Genomic DNA, 23,555 nt, shown 5'->3' on the forward strand with positions numbered 1-23,555 from the left:
GGAATCCGTTCACATAATCCAGTACTTCACCAGTTCATTGCACTGTGCAATATTGTTCTTTCCCAGAGCAACATTACTCCACTCTTCTATCCACTCAGATTTTAATGAAAACTCTTGTCAAGTGAGCACGTGTGATAACTATGTAATTCACTTAAGAGGATTGAACTAAAATAGGTATGCAAAATGTGACATAAGACAGAATCTTTTTCGGAAAACGCCTGCTGAAGGCGCAGCAACCCTCCCTGAGATGGTTTATTCCATGCGTGAAGCAGTAAGAGCCGGAGGGAGCTCATCGTACGCCGGTTTTTTTTTCTCTCAGCTCTTAACGTTTCAGCACCAAGGAGCTGAGCGAAAGAAGGGGAGGAATAAGACTGGGGGAAAAAAACACCATCACCACAAGCTCCCGTCTGAAGATCAATTGTGTCATATCAGAAGCCAAGATGCATGCTGCTTCTGTTAGATTTAAAAGAACACGTACGGGTTGGAGCTCTGACAGTCTTGGTGCATTCGGGATTACAGTTATGATGAAGGTGGAAGTCAATCTGAGCTGGATCCTGCTTTGCTGTTTGGGTTGGATTGCTGCAGCCGGCGGTAAGTTAGGAGCCGCTATTTACACACATTCGTCCTTGTATGTTTTTTAATAGCGAAAAATAATCTATTAATAGAGGCTTTTATTTTCTTTAATATGGGAAGTATTTCGGGCTGGCGGTTGCTGTAGCAACGCTGCATATTTTTTTCCCCTCTGTTCAGAAAACTATTCCGGACTGCAGTCTGTAAATAAGATTAATAAAGTGGAAATTCCCGTGTACAAAAGAAAACGCCTGATTTTTCAAGACGGGGAATTTCGACACTGCAATTCCACTTCTTAAATACATTGCCGGTTTTACCAGATACTCAATTACTTACAGGTGAAATTTTGCAAGTGACGAACCCAAGCTATATGATAAACATGTTACCGGTGGATGGTTGAACTTTAGTTGCTTCACATTTAGAAGGTGAAGAATAGGTTTGACTTGAATGGGGACAAGGAGTGGAACCATTTGATGAATGAAACCCTTGGAACTGAAGGGTACAGACGGGTAGCTGGTATATGCCGCCCAGCAATGTTCGCTGATATGATTTCCGTTATTGCTTTCTTTCATATCTGCTTTAATGGAACTTTTTATTTTCCTTCTCTGGACGCCTTGGACAATCCCATGATAGTTCCTTCCTCTCGATTGTTAAATTCACTGTCAAACAAGATAATGAGTAACGTCGCACATTTTTAAACCTCTTACATCCGTCCCTCTTTGCCCTACTTAGAACCATCTCCATTTAGTTTTCTATTCATTTGATAGGGTGGCTATTTTAACATTCTCCTAGATGTGTAGCACGGTTACCTCCCACCTTTCTAATAGCACGGGACAACTAATACCGAGAAATTGGCTGAAAGTTATATATTTTAATACAACAGTATAGAATCCCGTAAATTAACCCTTTGGGTCGGGCACAGACAACGAAGTATTGCCCGGATTCATCTGCACAGCCGGTCACAAGTGAAAAGAGGGTGTTTGATATGCAATTACGTTGCATTGCGGGGAATGTTTAACTCGTCCTTTACAAGTACTATGAACAGCTCTCTACAATACTACAGGAATTATTTGAAACAATGTTGGATGCTATCTAACTTACTTATTGTTTCCTTTGTCCATATGTTTTAACATTTAGCTCTGATTAAGATTATTGCAGTCTCCTTCACTTATTCAAACAAGTTCAATTTTAGCCAGTCAGGAAATAAGCCGTTTTAATTTAAGGTGATTAAAGATCTTTCAGTGGATTTTAATAGCTAATTGCGCACTCTCGTCTGGTTTTAATGCCTTTTCCAATCCGGCTTTCTGGTATTTGCTTGACTATTTGAAGCGTAGTCTTCCCGTACCTGCGGAGCTGTCTGTCCGACGTGCTGAAGGAAAGGATTCCGTGGGAAGATGATAAATGACTTCCCCCTGAAGGCGAAAAGCAGAGCTTGCTGGAGACCTGTAACACTTCGTGTATTTACTGCAACTTCAAGGTGGAGAACGACATCATCATCCGAAATCCCGTGGTCCCTTGGGTACGCCTCGTTTTCGGGCGATGCTGTTTTATTAAGTTGTGTATTTGCTTGTTTTCTGAAGATGCGAATGACTTTGGCGGATCATTGAAAATGCGCGGAGAAAGTGGGGTGGGATTTGTAACGGTTCAGTCTGGTTTTTAACAGTCTGGTGCATTGTGAGCGCTCTATTGGTGCGTTCAAGTGAAGAGATCGACCTCGCAAGTGTCGCCGTGGCTAAAATAATAACCGGAAACGGTAGAAAGAAGAGTTCCTCGGAGGGAGACACGATAACCTGTGCTGAATGCAACACTTCGGATGTACAGTGTATTTTCTCCTAAATCAATGGCTATTATATTTAGACAGTAACCAACTGCAAGTTATTGCCCAGTAGACTTGCAGTGATTGCGCCATCATTACATAATTAAGGATTAACATCAGCCACACAGCACACCGATAGTAGCTGTCGCCATATGAATGAACTGTCCAATTTCACGATAAAGTATGTATCACTTAAGATATCCTGTAGCGATGTCAAGTTCAGAATTTAGTCTTGAGGATTCAACAGGCAATTTATGTCCCAGCTGAGCATCAATCCTGAGCCTCTTAGCCCATAATGACACTCGAGTAACCGGCTCAACTAAATATCTTCACTTTTTACATCTATTTGAACGTGCTGTATTTATACGTGATCTGACATTATAGTCGGAAAGAACTTTTGGGAGTCTTTCCATTGCTAACTTTAGTGGAGAAGTCATTTTGATTTGTAAAGGGGTATCTCTTCTCCACCCCACCCCCGTCATGTGAACGTTTTCAATAAAGCTAACAAGTAGAAGAAAATATCCCTTTGTGTTAGTCACAAATGGAGTTATGTTGTGAGACTGCAAGCCTAATTTCTCCTCATTTACTCAATGTTGCAGTGGAATTGATGGGGATAATCTTAATAAAATAAAAACGTTTGATCAATTAGCTACAATAGACTAACATTCTACTTATCTTATATGGGAAGTACAAGCAAAACATTTATCTCTTTTTTTTGAAAGACCGAAAATAAGCATTGGGAGCTAGTGTTAAGTAAGTGAGGAGGGTAGAATGCTGCAGTTAAAAAAAAAACAGATGCAGGAAATGTCACAGACCAGGAATGGTGATCCTTTACCTCGTCTTGTGATATCTTCCTTAAACACCACCCAGTGTGTTGATACGTAGTATGTAAATATCATTCCTACATGTATTTTGTAAAATTAATATGAAAAGTAAATTTTCTCTTTTGGATCGTAGCTTCTCAATTCAGGTTACTTACTCTGTTAATATCTTCGTTCAAGATTGAACTCCGCCCTGATTCTTAGAAGTTATATCTTCATTCTTTGGAGCCAAATGAAGAAATTTAAGTTTTTTACTTTTATCTTGGTTGATGCCATATTAGCTGATCTCGGTTGGCCACAGAGTTTGGTTTGAGGTTCCTGAACGTGACCCCTCTACTTGGAATTGCTGGGTGAAAACAAGATCTAGTTTTGTTATGGATAGGCAGAAAGCCAGTCTGCACAAACTCCTGTTGAGATTCTACCATTAATGATGGTTGCTTGGGTGAGGTAACAGAGGGCACCAGGTACTAGGCAACTATGCTGCAGTGAAAGATACAGTACCTTCAGGAGGAGAGAAAATGGTGAGAGCATTAATGGCCAAGGAGGAAGTCATAGTGGATGACCCAATAAAGTAATACGTGATGACCTAAGTTTTTATAAAATTACATTTGTTGGAATTCTGTGGACAGAAAATTGAGGATTGCATAAACATTGGATCACTTTCTACCCCTTGCCAATTTTTCAGCCTGATTTTTCTCTTTTCCCCTTTCTTGAAATCATTGCTTTCATGCTGGAATACACTGAGTTCTCTCCAGCACTTTGCCTATTTGGCTAATATTCACTTACAAACCTTGGTGTTAAACTCAACTGTGTTTGAATAGCTCAACATCCACACACATGCACTTCCAGTTCTTGAAAATTGATCTGGAGCAGTAGTCCTGGTCATATTATTTTTCTGTTCTCTCTTTTTAAAATCTCAGGGTGCTGAGGCCAGCTGTAGCTTTCTACTGCTATCCCATCTGAAATTTGCTAAATCAATGCACACTATAGTCCGGTTACTTAGATCAATTGTATAGCTATGCTATCGTAGAATGTGTTGTAATTTTTTGGGAAAACTTGTATAGCTACTGCAATGATTCTCGTGTGAACAGTTATAATGTCATCAATATTAATGCCATTTGAAATACAGAAACATTGTAATGACCTACACATTGAACTTGGGGCTCATGTCATATGTTATACATTATAGCCATGTGCATTTTCAGAGGTCAAACAATTTCGTTTAAACCCACATGTCATATGCTATTCTATACAAAAATCTAGAATGTGTGAGATAGGCATCATTTCTATAGTTGGTTTTCGCTGCATAAATGAATATTGGCTTCTGCCAAGACATTTTTTGCTTTGACCTTTTTAATTGGCTCCTCTGTTGCAGTACAAATGAGCAAGTTTAATTTATTGTACATACATGAGTTCATGAGACAATACCAGATATGAGTAAATTATTCACTTTTATGAGATGATGCTTAACTAAAAATAGATCTGAATCGTGCAAGGAGGCAGCCAGAAGTTAAATAGTGTGCAGTTATGTAACATCAGCAAAAATATATTGGAGCTTTTACCAGTGACAAAATAGCTAGTTGGTTAGAAAGGATGCTTTGAAAATGTTTTTGATTTATATTATCTAAGTAGCTTTAAAGCTTTATCCAGTTTAAAAGAGGGGAGACAAGTCAAATTTGGGTAGCTGTTTGATTTCTCTGAAACGTTTTTCTTTCCGTTAGTCAATTTGTCTTTAAAGTACTTCAAGCAATAATGTATTGGTTTGTATTTCCACAAAATGTGAGAATCTACATTCTTATCTTGAAGGCTTCAGTTACAGATAAAATGAGTCGTTGTTCCAGTATAATATGATCAACTTTAATATTGCCAGCCTATTTCAACCAGAATTTACATCTCCTGGGTTTCAGTTAAGATGTCTGTGTTCTGGACTACAGACAAATGTTTGACACATGTTAGACAGCTGGGGACATGGGCCTCTTTTGAGAGAAATTCATCTGTAACAGTTAGCTTTGGGGCACAGATTATGAAGATTGGTTGAATTATAGTGCTGGGCCTATAAAAGGCCCTGCCCGAGATGTCTCAAGTTCTGTGCATAAGGTATTGAAGATGAATCTGTCAAGAAGTTTTTCTGGTAATGTTGCCTGGGAAGTATTCCTCATGAGGACCTTCCAGAAGTAAAACTGCCTTGTGTTCCATACAGGCATAAAAAGTGACTTTTTCAGGAACAGAATTAAATGACACATTTGGTTTTGGATGGTGAGATCAAGGGAAAAGCTGGGGACTGTGACTAGAATTAGCTTAGTCTCTCATTTCATACTATTTGAAACTAATGTATTGAGTTTGTTTTGGCATCATCTGTATAGAGTCTACTCATGGAGATTAAACATAGAATTTGATACAGCCTTTCTATAGGGAGGAAAGTGAAGTCAATATAACACTTGAGTGTAAAACATATTGCTTTACATGAATCCAGTTAGACTTTGGAGAGTAATAGTCAATAGTATTCGGTATCAATATTTTGTTTTCCCACTAAATTTGAATATTCTCGATCTAGGTAAATAGACTTTAATGTTTGTAGATTCTTTCTGTTGACCTTTTATGATTGTTGGTTGTCGTTTTTTATCATCTGCTTCTCCTGCTAGAATCTCATTTTTCTCTTTAATCTCATCTCTCTATAATTCTTGCATTGAATGACAATAGGAAGTGTCAAAGGTAGGAACAGTACTACTTGCCCCAAACTCAGTAAACCTTTTGGATTTATACCTCTGCTGTCATTGTCTTCAATGTGAGAAGAAAGGAATGATGCAAACTCCTTCTGTGATACAGTTACCTGATTTAAACAAGTTTACTTAGCTGCAAAACCAAAAAAAAGTGTAAATTCCTCAGTTTCTGGTTGCTGCTGTTACTGCATCAAAAAAGCTTGAGGATAATCATGATTAGCCTGTTAAACCACGCAGGCAATAAATGTAAGTTTCCTTTATCTTTTTTACAGCTTTGAGAATCCACCTACCATTTGCATAACAGTGCCAGGAACGTTCCTACTTTTATACCACAAATGCAAAAGGGTTTTTAAAAAAAAAAATACACCTACTTCCCCTGTCAGCCAATACAAGTGACAGTGAGGAGTGCGAGGGCTTAAAGTCTCCATGTTCTTTGCCGATATCTGGGTTTGCAACTGTCATTTCTTTTTTTTTCCCCCACAGTTTGTTTGCATTTTAACACCCTCCTAGTACTACAGCCTTACCCCACCCCTACATGGTTTGACCCTCTCTATCCCCAAGTACCAATGATTTTAGAGCAGGGATGGGCAACTCTATACCTCCCTTTATGGAGGAGGAGAAACAGCAGCACTGGAAATGAGAAGAAAAAGGAAGCACAGCAGGAAATGCTAACCTTGCAGATATTGCCCTCAAAATCATTTTTATAGGCAGTGCAGGTCCTTCAAGAATCTCTGAGGCCAAGTCAGTGTTCGAAGGTTGCCTCTGTACATCTCTATGGCCTTCCTTTTGAAGATTTTCAGCCTTGCTTCGCTGCCAGAACAGCGCTCTCTCTATTTCCACGGAAGTGACCACTCTCTGAATTTTTGGCATCCGATCCTTTCAGAGTGCCACACAGGATCTGTGCATCATCGGCCAGGGAGCAGTCATGACAGCCATTTGACAGATCACGGGTGTGTTCTTCAGCAGAGCTGCAGAGTTTATCTACTTTGGCATCACATCTGGCAGCAGAAGGAGAGAACATGGGTTTTCTACCACATTGCTGATTTTCCCAGTTGATGATCCAATTGGACACTGAGTTGTGCTTGTATACTGAAGTTTAATATAGTTTGCCAACTCTCCAGCAGTGCATGGCACCATTCTTACAGATGTAAGATGTTGGGCGACAACCAATTACTGCTGTTTAAAATGGAATAAATGAGCTATATGAGAAGGCAATTATCTTTTAGAAAGGAATATTGGGGTTTGGTGCAATAATGTTCAATTTTATGTAGGTGTGGAATGCCTGAGCTTTGACTCCTGGATGACTTTAATTTTCAGTAGTTTCTAAATACGAGCTGTATATTTTCATATTTATATTATAACTAAATGGAATTTGTATTTGTTAGTGTCTCTGGAAAGGAGCAAGATTGTGAATTTTAATTTCCAATATGTGATATATTTCACTAGTTGCGCATCAGTTTTAATGTTGGTTCAAAATAAAGTTTTAAAGTTTCTAGGCTGCATCTGGAGTGACATTTGTGTTCCATCTTTGACTTCAAAAATAGCTACACTTGAGATAAAACATAGATTAAGTGTGAACTATTATATTTTGGTAAGAAAAGGTCTCCTATTACTTTGAAAATAATCTTAAAGGGGAAGGGATCTGGGAATACAAATAGAGGAATCATTGAAAGTTCTGACTTTTAATAATGACATAACAAAAGCAAACCAAGCACGAGGGCTTATTTCTGGAGTGATAGAATTGAAAAGTAGAGAACCTGTACTAAACTTGTATCTTTGGTTAGATGATATTCTACACTGTTATGCTTGCCATATTCCAGAAAGTGCAAAAAACGATTTATAGGTATACTGTTGCAGTTCTGGCATCATACTTATCAGTAAAGGATGAACAGATTAGGTCTCTTTTCAAAACAGAAGGGTGACCTAATAAAGGTCTTTAAAATTATGGAAGAATAGTTACGTAAAGAATGTTTCCCCTGTGGGAAGAGCGAAACTAAAGGCTATCAATTTAAGGTAATCATCACAATATCAAATTGGGTTTTCAAAAGCAAGTTCTTTACACTGAGTGGGGAGAATGTGGAACTTTCTATCACATAGCATAGCTGAGAGTACAGATGCATTTAAAGGGAAGCTAGATAAGCACATGATTAAGGAGGGAACAGAGGCTTATGCTGAGAGTTAGATGAGGAAGGATGGGAGGAGGTTTGAATGGAGGATACATGCCAGCATGGACTGATTGGGCCGAATGGCCAGTTTCTATGCTGTATAATTTTTTTTTACATAGAATAAAGATATGAATGTGAAAGGAATTTGTGTAACTTTTTTATTTCTTGAATGGTTAGACTCTCCTGTGGTTGGAATGTAATTATGGGATTCACCAGTTGTATGGCCTTATCTGCATTTATAAATGATAAAATAGTGAGCCTTCTCTGGTTGACTGCCATTACAGCTCTTCAGAGGCAATGTTTTACCAGTTCCTAACATGGCCACCAGATGGAGCACTAGACAAATGCCATTGATGGCAGCCATTGGGAAAGCAGTGGACTGTCATGTCCCAGCTTCAAGTTGAAGGAGGAATCTTGCCATAGGCCAGTAGTGACAAAACTAATTGGAAAACGAGGGGAATGGGGAAGATGCTATGAAGTAGACATTGTGTTGAAGAGCTAGTAATTAGGACCAACAACTTTTTATTTATATATTGTCTCCTTGTGTTTCTGTTTCCTTCCTAACAACTTATTTGCTTGCTTTCAGCTGAGGTCATGCATGTCAACATTCAGTATTTCAACGCACGTGTCGGCTTAATGTTCAGCAATAACCTGCTTTGTTCACTGGAATTGAAAACTATCAGTACCTGTTAATCGGATCAGTTTAGAGTGAAACTGAAGTCGAAATCTTATTTTTGCCCACTGTTAGTTACACGTGCACTTGAGACATGAGTGTTTTCACATGAGCTGATCAGTTTGTGAGCCATAGTCACAGTTAAATGCATGTTACGTAGAATTTATAGCACAGAAACAGGCATTTAACCAAATGGTCTATGCTGATATTTATGTTCTCGCGTGCCTCCGACTTCCTTACTTCATTTAACGCTGTTAATGTTTATTTAGTATTTGTCCCAACGACGACATATGTAAAAAAAAAAGTAAATTCAGCTTTTAAATACTGGCTATTTAATGAAGAAGCTTTTTTGATGTATGCCCAACTGTTGTCTTGTGTGAAAGTTTTTTTTTTAAAACTGGTTGCAGCTGCTTTTTGTGAGATGCGGAGGATGCTCCCGTGTGTGAGTACGTTAACTCACTTGCTTTTGTGTGTTGCTGGCACTTGGGGAATAGGTTAAAATAGCAGATACAAAGAAAGTCATATGAATGCATCAAGTGTTCATCCAGTGTGGCCAAAAGTAAATTCTCGCCTCACTTTTAAGGTTTTAAAAACAAAAATGTTTGAAATTCCCAGATTCTGAAAGAGGAAAAGCAATTTTTTTTGGATTTGACCTTCAGAAATACATTTTTTGTTTTGATATCTCATTTATCTTCTTTTAAAAAAAAATCACAATAGTTAACTCTCAATCTAAATTAATCATTACTTCTGGGTTATTTTGATATCTGAAGCAGGGACAGATGCAGTAGTTATGTCTTGTAAAAGTAGAATGTACTGCTGGTTAAGATTATTGTATGCATACGCAGAGTAAGTTTACGAAGCATATCGAGGGTAACGTTCTCGCTGAAAGCAACTGAACTTTGTAAAGTTGTACTGAAGTTTCTCCAATCACTTTTTTTTTTATTTTCATATTTTAAAATATCTGAGCTTTCCCCAAGTTATTTTTGAATTGAAAGACAGAATTAGTTTAGGTTCCAAAATGCACCAAATGAAGTGTCAGGTATCCATATTTTCTGGGGTCGAAAGAAACCTGCCTACGGTTAGAAAACAAATTTCATGCTATTGGCACTTGCATCCCCTTTTGAGTAATTTTTAAATTAAATACTGCTGCAAATGACATTGCGCTATTTTGTTTTCCCGCCACTGCCCCTTGCAATCAAAGTGTGTGCTGGACACACTTGCAGTTTAATTGGTGTAAGACGTCCATTATCATTTGTCTTTGTTGTCTTGTGTCATAAAGCCTGTGATCAAAGATGTTTTGGAATTGAGCTCTCTGTGGCCTTTTGTCTGTTGTTTTTAGTATAGCTGTTAGTCAGATTTTAAGCTTTTCAAATTGGTGTGTATGTAAGGTCATTGCATTCCTCTACAGGTTATGAGCTGCTTCTCCTAAATGTTACCTTCTTACACAAGGGCAAATGGTATTTTTGGGTTCGGTACTTTTGTCTTTGCTATCTCTGCTTTATGCTGTGCTGATAGTATCTTCTTTATCACCTTTTTATTTTTCCTCTTTTTTTGTATTCTAGGGAAGAAAATATTCTAGGTTGAAAAGTAAATAAGAAATAGCATTTCACATTCCTCAGCATCATAATCCATCAAGATGTTCCTAATCGATGCAGTTCATGATTTTTCTCCCCCACACCCTGCCCTTCTCTCTCATACTTTTTGATCTTCACCCAGGCCTACTAAACCTTAGCAAAGCTGACTGCTGATAATTCTGTTTGGAAAATTAATTTTTTGAACATGAAAGTTTGCTAGAAGATTGAATCAACTGTTGTATTCCAGAAAGCCAGGTGGTGAAGGATGAAACTGGAGCCAGTCTTTAGAAACTTTAGAGATACACATTGCAGGCATGTACCTCCTAAACCAAAAACCACAGTTTTGATCTGTTCCTATTTATAGGGGCACAAGTGAATCCAGTTAATGTCTACCACTGCCCTACTAGTAAATACAATGAACATCACCACTTACATTTAATTGAAAACAGTGATCAGGAGTTTTCACTCGCACTCCCCAGCCTATGATTTTCCTGACCATTAATGTGAATGTAGTGGGTGGAGGAAAAGGGGAGAAATATTGGGTTGGCAAGCACACAAGTGGGAAAACCTGAGCCAATGGCCAGAATTTTATGTTGGGTGGGAGGCCCCGCTGACTGTGCCTGGGGAGTCACGCCGGGACTTTTCACTCCCCAGGTCCTTAGTTGGTTTTGGGTGGGACTTCCTGTCTCCTTGAGGCAGGATGTCTCGCCTAATGGAGCTGCCAGCCAATCAGCAAGCCAGCAGCGCCACCAGGAGCAGTGGCCAGTGCTGGGACTACACCAGCCATTAGAAGCAAGAAGACGGACAGCCCTGGAACTCGGGTAAGTGTCCCCGGCGAGGCCCCAAAAATGCAGCCGGGGCCCAATGAGGGAAAAGGGTATTGGTTTTCGGGGGGGCGGAGGAGTGTTGGGCAGTTGTGGCTTCAGGGATGGCCCTCCGTGTGGGGCACAGGGTACCCAAATCAGGAGGGGCCCGCCCATCCCACAAGAAGGCTGCCTGGTTTTACCAGGCGGGGTTATTGGGGCCTTTGCTGTCCGGCTGCCGTGGGTAAAATACCAGCAGTGGTGGGAGGAGGCCCTTGGGTGCCAGTTAATTGGCCACTTAAGCTCCTTGATTAGCATGGGGTGGGTGGGACATTTCTTGCCACTGCCTCTCTACATAAAATTGCAGCAGAGGTGGGAAGGCATCGGGGATGGCCACCTTCCACTCAATCTTTCAGCCGCCACCCCCACCACCAGCCGACTTGTTGGGGTTATAAAATTCCAGCCAATATCTTAATGGAGAACTCTTTTTTTTTTTTAAAAACTGTCTAAACAGAAGGGCTGCTGATGGTCAGCACATCAGCTGTCTGTTTACTAGCATTGGCTGTTTGAGTATTGAAGTAAAACATAAACACAAATTGAAATATTAATTAAAGCTCCTTATCTATCCTAGCCCCACACACACATACACACCGGTTAACCAGGAAAAAAATAAAAGGGATTTTTGTTTACAGCTGTTACAAAGAAATAGAAGGAATAAAAAAAAAACTTAGGCTGAATAAAAGGTATGGAAAACTGTCCTTTTGTTTTGGTTAGGCATCCCAAATGCATATAGATAACTGTCAATGGGATCTTCCAGGCAATGTTGAAGATCAGTTTGGGTAGGCTTTCCAAGAGATCAGTTTGGGTAGGCTCCAAATAGGTCTTACAGCAGGAATGCAGCAACAAGGTTTCAGTTCCTACACATTTTTTGCTGGGTTTCTTCAAATGTAAGAGGAAATGGGAATCTGACACACTGGAAATACAGGGTTTCGAGACACCGATAAGCTGGTATTCTCTTCTGTTGTGGGCAAAACACCAAATGTTTTTTTTTTAAAACAGTTCTAATTGAAACTGAAAACATTCCAGAAGTCAAGCTTCCTGACGTCCATAAATTTTGGCCTGCCGCTCCTTTGTCAAAATCTCCAAGTCAAGAGTAAACCCTGCTGGGTTATTTGAAAACAGGTGCCTTCCAGTAACTCTTTACAGTTCAATCTCGGTCCAAACCATCTGGTGACGTCCTTTTTTTAAAAAAAAATCCAAAATTCCAGAATCTGTGGAATTCTTTTTAGTTTTAAAACACATTCTCACAATTTAAGAAAACAATGGTAGCACTCGTAACATAATATTGAAGGCTATAAAATCAGCTGACTGGAGTAAGCTTTAGTGCATAATGTTTTTGGTCTGTTTATGTCAATACTATGGCTCCCTTAGAAGAATTAAGTAAAATGGAACTAAAAGGAAAAATAGCATTTAAAAGGTCATGGTGCGGGGGCAGTTAAGGCAATAGCTGTGGTCAAGAATCTATCCCCTTTATGACTCTTGACTGCCACATTTCAATGAAATTCCATGTTTTGCTCCATATAACACAACTGGCTGATTTTTTTTTGTTGTTGTATGCGCTGCCTGATTGACCACTAAGATGATGCCTAGAGATCCAGTTCCATGCTGGCTTCTAGGAAATGCATGAGGGGACCAGCCTTCCAGTTGGATTTCTCATCACCACTACTATTTTATTGAGAACTTTTTGGACTCTTTTAGATTTTGTGTTTGTGAATCTTGGAGAATTTATATTATGTGTCTCATTTGCTTTTTGCTGAGCTGCAGAATCGGTATGTTTCTCGTGCAGTTGATCCTTAGCAATGATAGAAACTGATATTGGAGCACAGTGTGGCAGATTGCAGGTTCTCTCCCATAGCTCTACAGATGGAATGGTAGATGTTAGTAAGCAAGTGGGAGAAGAAAAGCCTGAAGGAGACGTGAACGAGTAGCTTCCAAAATGGGAGAGTCAAGAATCTGTTGAAATAAAAAACAGAAAATACATGAAATACTCAGTAGGTCTGACAGCATCTGTGGAGAGAGTAACAGATTTAATTGGGGGGAATTTTATCCTGTCGGCGAGGGTCTCAACATCCAGAAAAAACAATGCTGAGAACCCTGCATCGCCTCTTCTCTGGAAGGCCCGCCGAATCTAGGGCCAGTCAGGCATTTAAGTGGACAGCAGTGGGCCTTCCACAGGATCAAGGACCCCATCGCCAGAAGTCCTGCCCTTGGAGAGTTGTTGGCTAATTAGAGGCCAGCAGCTGCATTGCCACCTTGGAAGCAGTGGCTCCTGCAGGAGGTGTACCTACCGGAGGCCAAGGAGTGTTGCTGGAACTAGGCCTCAGGTAGGTCAGGGTGGGCTGCCGGCAGCAATGGTGGGGGTAGCTCTCAGCGGGCCCTCTCTCCTGATGCCGTCTGTCCTGTTCAGGCATTAAGTGCCTTTAAATGAGGCTACCCCCACCCAACACCCCAGAGCTGGGAAGCAATCCACACAGTTTTCTGTGTTGTGCTCCCCATGTGGTGACAGGGCTGCATGGATAATTGTGGGGGTTAATTGCCTAGTTAAGGGCTTCAATTGGCAGGGCAGGAAGGCCGTCCACAGGCCTTTCTGCCCAGATTAAATTTTGGCGAAGGCAAGATGGTGGCAGTAACACTTTTTTCCCCTTTCACTCTTTTCCTGCCATTTCCCCCCCCCCCCCTCCCCCGCAACCCTGTCCAGGGCCGCTGCATCCCATCCAATCTTAATTTTTTTTAAGCTCTCCCCACCTCTAAACCCCTGTGGGAGAGAGCATAAAATTTCCCTCCAACATTTCAGGTTGATAACTTTTTCCAGATCAGATGAAAGGTCAAGAGATGTAATGGGTTTTAAGCAAGTACAGAAGCAGGCAAGGTAGTGGAGGTGGAGGGGCAGGTGTGGCGGAAGGAGGAAAGAACAAAAGGAAATATCGGTGATAGACTGGAGAGATCAAATGACAACGCAAAGCAAAAGGGTGTGATAATTTGACAAAATAAATGAACGATGGATCTACAGCAAGAACTATAGATTAGTGAGTATGGGGGACTTCAATTATCCTAATATAGACTGGTAGTAATCATGTAAAGGGCAGAGAAGTGGAACAGTTGCTAGAGTGTGTTCAGGGAAATTTTCAGTATGTTTCTGGGCAAACAAGGAAGGAGACATTGCTGGATCTGGTTCTGGAGAATGAGGTGGATCAAATATCAGGAGAACTTTTTAGGGAACACAGATCATAGCTAATCTAAAACTTGTACTCTCAAAACACAAGAAGCATTCTGGAGTAAAAATACTGAATTGGAGGAGAGTCAATTTCAGTGGGTCGAGAATGGATCTGTCCCAAGTAAATTGGAATCCCCATTTTATCTGCCAATCTAATCGAGCAATGGTCTGCTTTCAAAAAGAAGATGGTTTGGGTATAGTTGAGGTATATTCCCATGAGGAGGAAAGGCAGGGCAAGCACAGCCAAAGCTCTCTGGATGGCAAAAGAGAGTGAAAGATGAAACCGATGTCAACTTGATAAGAGAAGTGAAAACCAGGCTGAATAAAGAAAGATAATTTTTCCTCTAAAAAAGGAAACATGAGGGGTAAAGAAAGAGTATGAGAGGTGGCTGGCAGCTACCATAGAAAAGTTTTGGGTTCTCTTTTATGGGAACTTAAATCGTAAACGGGTAATAAGAGGTGGATTAGGGCCAAAAAGGGCACTGATACATGGAGACAGAGGGCATGGCTGAAATACGACATGAATACTTTACATCTGAGGAGGTAATGAGCTAAAAGTTGAAGAGTTGGTACTCCAAGGGCTGGCTGTATTTAAAGCTGATAAGTCACCTGAACCAGATGGGATGCATCCAAAGATGCCGAGGGAAGTAAGAGTGGAAATTGCAGAGGTGCCGGCCATAATCTTCGAATCCTCCTTGAATTCTGGGTGGTGCCAGAGGACTGGAGAATTGCAAATATTACCCTTGTTCAAAACAGTGTTAGGATAAACCAAGCAACTACAGACCAGTCTGTTTAACCTGAGTGGTGGGAAAGCTTTTAGAAACCACAATCGGGGACAAAAATAAGTCACTTAGACAAGTGCAGATTAATTAAGGAAAACCAGCATGGATTTGTTAGACAAATCATGGTTCACTAATTTGAGTTTTTTGATGAGGGTAATGTGGTTGATGTGATGCATATGGACTTCCAAAAGAGAATTTGATTAAGTGTTGCATTTAATAGGCTTGCTAGCAAAGTTGAAGCTCATGGAATAAAAGGGGCATTGGCAGCATGGATATGAAATTGGCTGATTGACCAGAAACAGGGTAGTCATGAATGGTTGGTTGTTTTTTGGGTTGAGGGAATGTATTGTCACGCTCACGCAATATAAACTTATGAACTATAAATATGAACTTGTGAAGTATAAACCCGAAACAAACACTTTCCTGTAAAGTAAAATGGAATTAAGAGGTCAGGTGACCTTTTCTTTCCTGCCAATACACCTGAAATTGCAAGAACACCAAGCTAATTTTCATGTCTGGCCAGGTCTTGGCGAAGTCTTTAAAAGCAAATGATCCTTTCTGTGGTCATGGTTGGATTTCTCCAATGAATTAAAAACTGAGTTCACAATAATGCAGGCTCTCTGACTCCAAACCTGAAATCCAGAAAGGCTCTATTTTATCCAGATGGTATGTGAATGAGTGATACCTGGACTCCATTGTCTGACAATGGCCTAACCATCAGAAGCTATTTGAGGAAATGGAAAGACATGCTGTGGTCACATGACAGAAAGCAGGGGCTGCATTTTACAAGTTCACTGCAGAGATCGGTGGCAAGATTCCACGATGGTGGCCTGCATATGCGGGCTTCATTCTGCGGAGCTAAAAGGAGGTAGAGAGAAAACAGGGAATTGTAGACCAGTCAGCCTGACGTCGGTAGTGGGAAAAATTCTAGAGTCCATTATCAAAGATTTTATAGCAGAGGACTTTGAGAACAGTGGTAGAATCGGGCAGAGTCAGCATAGATTTACGAAAGGGAAATCATGCTTGACAAATCTACAAGAATTCTTTGAGGATGTAACTAGTAGAGTTGATGAGGGGGAGCCAGTGGATGTGGTTTATTTGGACTTTCAGAAGGCTTTTGACAAAGTCCCACATAAGAGATTAGCGTGTAAAATTAAAGCGCATGGGATTTGGGGTAGTGTATTGCGATGGATAGAAAATTGGTTGACAGACAGGAAACAAAGAGTAGGAATAAATGGGTCTTTTTCCGAATGGCAGGCAGTGACTAGTGGGGTACAGCAGGGATCAGTGCTAGGACCCCAGTTATTCACAATATATTGAAACATAGAAAATAGGAGCAGGAGTAGGCCATTCGGCCCATCGAGCCTGCTCCACCATTCTTTATGAAATTTGCAGATGACACAAAACTGGGTGGGAGGGTGAGTTATGAGGAGGATGCAGAGAGGCTTCAGGGTGATTTGAACAAGTTGAGTGAGTGAGAAAATGCCTGGCAGGTGTGTTATAATGTGGATAAATATGAGGTTATCACTTTTGTAGCAAAAACAGGAAGGCAGATTATTATCTGAACAGCTGTAAACTGAGAGGGGGATATGCAACGAGACCTGGGTGTTCTCAGAAACAGGTCGCTGAAGGTAAGCATGCAGGTGCAACAGGCGGTAAAAAAGGCAAATGGTATGTTGGCCTTCATAGCGAGAGGATTAGAGTACAGGAGCAGGGATATCTTGCTGCAATTATACAGGGCCTTGGTGAGGCCACAACTGGAATATTGTGTGCAGTTTTGGTCTCCTTTATCTGAGGAAGGATGTTCTTGCTCTGGAGGGAGGGCAGCAAAGGTTTACCAGACTGATTCCTGGGATGGCGGGACTGACGTAAGAGGAGAGATTGAGTCGGTTAGGATTATATTCACTGGAGTTCAGAAGAGTGAGGTGGGGATCTCATAGAAACCTATAAAATTCTAACAGGATTTGACAGGGTAGATGCAGGAAGGATGTTCCCGATGGTGGGGGAGTCCAGAACCAGGGGTCATGGTCTAAGGGTATGGGGTAAACTTTCAGGACTGAGCTGAGGAGAAATTTCTTCACCTAGAGAATGGTGAGCCTGTGGAATTCGCTACCACTGAAAGCAGTTGTGGCCAAAACATTGTATGTTTTCAAGAAGGAGTTAGATATAGCTCTTGAGTGTAAAGGGATCAAAGGATATGGGGAGAAAGCAGGAACAGGTTACTGAGTTGAATGATGAACCATGATCATAATGAATGGCGGAGCAGCCTTGAAGGGCCGAATGGCCTACTCCTGCTCCTATTTTCTATGTTTGTTAGATATTAAACGTGGTGGCTTATTTACATGGCCCAGGCAGACCACCCCCCCCCCCCCCCCACTTTCCTCTCTTTCCCTCCGCCCCCCTACCCCTCCATGACATGAAGGGGTTGACTGTTCAAACCCCGGCAATGGTGTCCAGCGCTGATGCCATTTTTAAAGGGTTTTATGGCTTTATTTCATTGAGCATTTTTAAAGGATGAGCGAGTTGGATTTTATGAAAAACAATTAAATTAATTTTCCTCGCACTTTTTGTTTTGTTTCACCCCCTCTCCCAATAACCAAACCCTCCATTTCTTACCCTCTTTCTCCCACCACCCCCCAAAATACTTACTTTTGTGTACCTGACCTTCCCCCAAGTTCGGAAACTTTCATCTTTAAACCTTTTACCATCCCCTGCACCAATCATTTTAGGTTGACCCCACAGCCGCCCCTCCCACACTGAAATACTTACTTGCTACCCCCTCCCCACCAGTGTTATGTTTCGGATCTCCGGATGGAGATCCAAAATCACGCAAGTGCCAGCCACCAGCACGAATATTGCATCAAGACTGACAGTGCTTGTGGGTAAGTATTTAAATCATTACTGTTAATAAATTAAAATGTTTAAATTTTTTGCCGCCGCGCAGCAGGCATGCCGCCATGAGGCTGGGCCTTCTTGGCGTCGAGGTCCGTGGCAGGCCTCTCCTGGAGGCATTTCCCCCACCCCACCCCCAGCAACAACCCCTGATGTTGGGGGAGTGGTCTGTAAAATTCACCCCTCGGTTTCTGATAAGGGGCTTTAATAACGCACGTTCTGGGCAGCTAGAGACAGAAACATATCTATGCCAATGAAGAAAATAGACCCTTCTTAAGACCAGCAGCTTTAAGCAACATAGGCAGAGACTCAAGTTGGCCCTGAACTCTCCTCCATATCCGGCTTCTCCAATCAAGGTTCAGTAGTGTATAATAAGAAATCTGCTACTGCGAACAGCGAGTCCATCCTCCTAAACCGAGAGAGCTTTTCTTCGGTGGACAAAAAAAAAGGATTACAGGCCTACATCATTTCAAGTCTTACACTTGCTTTTTCCCCAGGTGAACAGGGAACTCTTGAAATCATGATACCTAAACGGATGTTACTTTCATAATCGCAATCTTTTCATGTGCGTGTGTGTATCTGTATGAGTGTGTAAGTGGATGTAGTTGTGTATATTCAGGTGTTGAACAATAAACATTTAGCTTTCTTTAAAACATAAAAGAAAACCTGTCATTTGTCTGTTCCTGACCATTAAAGGTCTCAGTAGCTAAAACACTTTTTTTAAAACAAGCTGTCTCCGCTCAGTTGAGAGATGAAAAGAGGGAGCTATCCCCCTCATCTGTCTTGTTCATAACAGTATACAATGGTATTCCCCAGGGGTCATGCCTAAGACATATATATTAATCACCCAGAGTTAAGTGTACAGGGCAGAATTTCAAAATTTGCGGATGACACAAGTTGTCAGTGTTGTGAACTGTGAGGAGGATAATGATAAACTTCAAGAGGACGTAGACAGGCTGATGGAATAGATGGTCATGTGTCAGATGAATTCCAATGCAGAGGAGTGTGAAATGATACATTTTGTTCGGGAAAATAAGGAAAGGCAATATAAATTAGAATGCAAATCTGAAGGGGTGCAAGAACAGAGACTTGGGGGTGTATGTGCACAAATCTTTGAAAGTGGCAGGGCAGGTTGAGAAAACAGTTAAAAAGGGATCCTGGACTTTTATCGTGTACAAAAGCAAGGAAGTCATGATGAACCTTTACTTGAGGTGAGGCTGAACAAGTGTTTTGTATTGTGTCAAATTCTGAGCATTGCACTTTTTAGAAAGAATTTTAAGGCATTAGAGAGGGCGCAGAAGATTCACGGGAATGGTTCCAGGGATGAGTGATTTCAGTTACGTGGATAGATTGGAGAAGCTGGGTCTCTTCTCCTTTTAGAGAAGAAAAGGTTGAGAGGAGATTTGATCGAGGTGTTAAAAATTGAGGGATGTGAACAGGGAGAAACTATTCCCATTGGCGAAAGGGTGTAAACCATGTACCCTTTAAATTTTTTTGTAGTGTGTGGCCCCTTTAAATTTTTTGCGCGGCCATGCACGCGCAGCAAGTTAAAGGGGCCGATTGTGCATAGCCTGTGCAAAAGCATTAGTGTTGCTCTGCAGCAATACAGCTTAGAGGGAATGTTGGTGGAGAACCAGAGGGGGATAGATTTAAAGTAATTAGCAAAAAAAAACAAAGGCAATGTGAGGATAAAGTATTTAGTGCAGTGAGTGGTTACAGTCTGGAATGCACGACTTAAAAGTTTGATGGAGGCAGATTCAATTGTGGTTTTCAAAAGGGATTTGGATAAGTACCTGAAGGGTAAAAATTTGCACAACTGCTGGGGAGTGGGGCTAGCTAAATTGCTCTTGCAGACAGCTGTCATGGTCTCGACTGGTTGAATGGCCTCTTTTTCTTTGTTGTAACCATTGTATGATTCTAGGTGTAAATGGGAAAAACAGATTCATTATCAGAACTGCCATCCAAAAACAAAAAAGAACGGGGTGTAGAGATTATGAACTGAAATTATTGAAATCAATGTTGAGTCCAGAAGGCTATAAAGTGCGTAATCAAAAGATTCGATCCACCCAAAGAACCTGTTGGGGTTTTGTTACCTGATGTGCTGCTGATAATTTTAAGTTGCACTGCCTATTGAGTTGAATGTGAACATAATTTTTTTTCTACCTTCTCATCTTATCTTGAAAATGAAACATATAAGGTGGGGACACATTTGGCAACTGGAATCTTAATGTGCTACAGAGGAACTGTCCATTTAAGTGAGGATATGTCCTAGGCTGAGGTAATGATGAAATCATTAATTAGAAGGATTGCAGGGATTTATTGCTTCGTCTTGTATTGTGAAATAATATATAACCAAGGGCCATATTTTCTTGTGTGTTAAATATAATGAATAAGTAGAATGGATTAGAATGCCAAAGACTTGTGGGTTGATAGGTAAATTGGCCATTGTTTAAAAAGAAAATTGCCCCTAGTGTAGGTCGGTGGTAGGAGAATTGAGGGAAGGTGGGGATGTGAGAGGGAAAATGGGATTAATGTAGGATTGGTATAAATGGGTGGTTGATGGTCGGCGCGGACTCGGTGGGCTGAAGGGCCTTTTTCAGTGCTGTATCTCTCTATGACTCTTATTCTTCTTATAATTGAGCTGGTAAACTGCGGACACCAGAGTTGCAAACAGTTTGGTACAGTCTGAGACTGTGGTTGGAGAAGGGAATGGAGTTGTCAATAGAAGTTTGGGGTAGGGCCAAAACACTGTTTTAAACTAAACCGAGACTTCAAAGACCTGGATCATGTTCATTCTTTTAATCCGCCCTCCATTTTGTTGCATGGCAGAAAAAGTTGAGCTTCATGATTCTCTCCATTTACCTAGAGTCTGAATTCCTGGAATTGTCTGTCACTGCACCATGATTCTTCTAAGGATATGGTCCCCAAAGTTGCTTATAACATTCCTAATGTGGCTTCCTCGATGCACAGCAAAGGATTACAGGTGCAAATCAAACTGTATCCCAAAATCTGTTGTTGCCTTCACATCAGAGGAGAGTCATTTATTTATTTCAGTCCTTAACAGAAAATATATTATGATCAATTGGCATGTGGAATGTCAATTAACATTCAGACACTTAGAATAGTTGTTAAATAGGGTAACATTCACTAATTATCTGCATTGTTGTGAATAATATATTTGTAAACCTCCAGATGATATTAAGCCACTTCCAAAAACCAAACTTGTTTGTGGCAGCACTTGTATGGAGAATATCCAATGTTTAGGACTGATCATGAAGGCCATAATCAATTGAAGTGCTGTCTTAACTATTCATAATTATTGAGATTAGAATCAGTCTTATTAATCATTCCTAGTTGTGTTTCTTTTACTTGTTTTAAAATGCTGTAAACTCTTTGCCATTTACAAGATGCTTAAACCATGTTATTGATGGCCAACATTGTGTATTATGTCATTGGGTCATGCAATGTGTTGTAAGGAATTTTGAAAATGATCTGCACCCATGTGATTCTTTTTCAATTAAAATGCTGGTCTAGATAACTAATGACCTTTTGTTCTCTGGATAGATAAACTGTTCGAGGAGAGAACATGTACAGTAATGTGATCATTCAGATTTGCAGCTGGTTCCTTCTACCCAAGCAACTGTATATAGTACTTCCAATTCAATCATTAATTGATGCGCTTTGCATCAGTGAGTTGTGTCTTGTGTTGCATCTGGGGATTCAGGAATTCCTTACTGAAATGGGGTGAAATTGGTCTTTGACGGTAGTGCAAAATGGGTAATAATGAATTTGCAGTCCATTTTACACCCCATCCAATTTTCTTTTCCACTGTCTTTAATTTAAATGACCATTTTCACCCCTTTTAGCCAAATTTCAGGACAATTCAGTAGAGAAAGAAAATGTTGTCGAGGAGAATACTGAGATTCAGGCTACTAGGCTAGATGGGATTGAGGTTCACAAGGAGGAGGTGTTAGCAATTTTGGAAAGTGTGAAAATAGATAAGTCCCCTGGGCCAGATGGGATTTATCCTAGGATTCTCTGGGAAGCCAGGGAGGAGATTGCAGAGCCTTTGTCCTTGATCTTTATGTCGTCATTGTCGACAGGAATAGTGCCAGAAGACTGGAGGATAGCAAATGTTGTCCCCTTGTTCAAGAAGGGGAGTAGAGACAGCCCTGGTAATTATAGACCTGTGAGCCTTACTTTGGTTGTGGGTAAAATGTTGGAAAAGGTTATAAGAGACAGGATTTATAATCATCTTGAAAAGAATAAGTTCATTAGCGATAGTCAGCACGGTTTTGTGAAGGGTAGGTCGTGCCTCACAAACCTTATTGAGTTTTTCGAGAAGGTGACCAAACAGGTGGATGAGGGTAAAGCAGTGGATGTGGTGTATGTGGATTTCAGTAAGGCGTTTGATAAGGTTCCCCACGGTAGGCTATTGCAGAAAATACGGAAGTATGGGGTTGAAGGTGATTTAGAGCTTTGGATCGGAAATTGGATAGCTGAAAGAAGACAGAGGGTGGTGATTGATGGCAAATGTTCATTCTGGAGTTTAGTTACTAGTGGTGTACCGCAAGGATCTGTTTTGGGGCCACTGCTGTTTGTCATTTTTATAAATGACCTGGAAGAGGGTGTAGAAGGGTGGGTTAGTAAATTTGCGGATGACACTAAGGTCGGTGGAGTTGTAGATAGTGCCGAAGGATGTTGTAGGGTACAGAGGGGCAGAGCTGGGCTGAGAGATGGCAAATGGAGTTTAATGCGGAAAAGTGTGAGGTGATTCACTTTCGAAGGAGTAACAGGAATGCAGAGTCCTGGTCTAATGGGAAGATTCTTGGTAGTGTAGATGAGCAGAGAGATCTTGGTGTCCAGGTACATAAATCCCTGAAAGTTGCTACCCAGGTTAATAGGGCTGTTAAGAAGGCATATGGTGTGTTAGCTTTTATTAGTAGGGGGATCGAGTTTCGGAGCCACGAGGTCATGCTGCAGCTGTACAAAACTCTGGTGAGACCGCACCTGGAGTATTGCGTGCAGTTCTGGTCACCGCATTATAGGAAGGATGTGGAAGCTTTGGAAAGGGTCAGAGGAGATTTACTAGGATGTTGCCTGGTATGGAGGGAAGGTCTTACGAGGAAAGGCTGAGGGACTTGAGGTTGTTTTCGTTGGAGAGAAGGAGGAGGAGAGGTGACTTAATAGAGACATGTAAGATAATCAGAGGGTTAGATAGGGTGGATAGTGAGAGTCTTTGTCCTCGGATGGTGATGGCAAACACGAGGGGACATAGCTTTAAGTTGAGGGGTGATAGATATAGGACAGATGTCAGAGGTAGTTTCTTTACTCAGAGTAGTAGGGGCGTGGAACGCCCTGCCTGCAACAGTAGTAGGCTCGCCAACTTTAAGGGCATTTAAGTGGTCATTGGATAGACATATGGATGAAAGTGGAATAGTGTAGGTCAGATGGCTTCACAGGTC

The 23,555-nt window shown here is 41.0% G+C and overlaps 1 protein-coding gene across 1 annotated transcript in view; it reads left to right on the forward strand.

Annotated features, from left to right (window-relative positions):
* The first annotated feature begins 328 nt into the window (after positions 1-328).
* Positions 329-23,555, forward strand: part of csmd2 (CUB and Sushi multiple domains 2) — a 2,056,060-nt gene continuing 2,032,833 nt past the window's right edge. The window contains exon 1 of the mRNA XM_068011193.1: positions 329-591. Coding sequence (XP_067867294.1) covers positions 441-591 — 151 coding nt within the window. The 5' untranslated portion in view covers positions 329-440. The remainder of the gene's footprint in view (positions 592-23,555) is intronic.

Source organism: Heterodontus francisci, chromosome 31 (assembly GCF_036365525.1).
Source record: "Heterodontus francisci isolate sHetFra1 chromosome 31, sHetFra1.hap1, whole genome shotgun sequence".
In the NCBI taxonomy this organism is placed as follows: Eukaryota; Metazoa; Chordata; class Chondrichthyes; order Heterodontiformes; family Heterodontidae; genus Heterodontus; species Heterodontus francisci.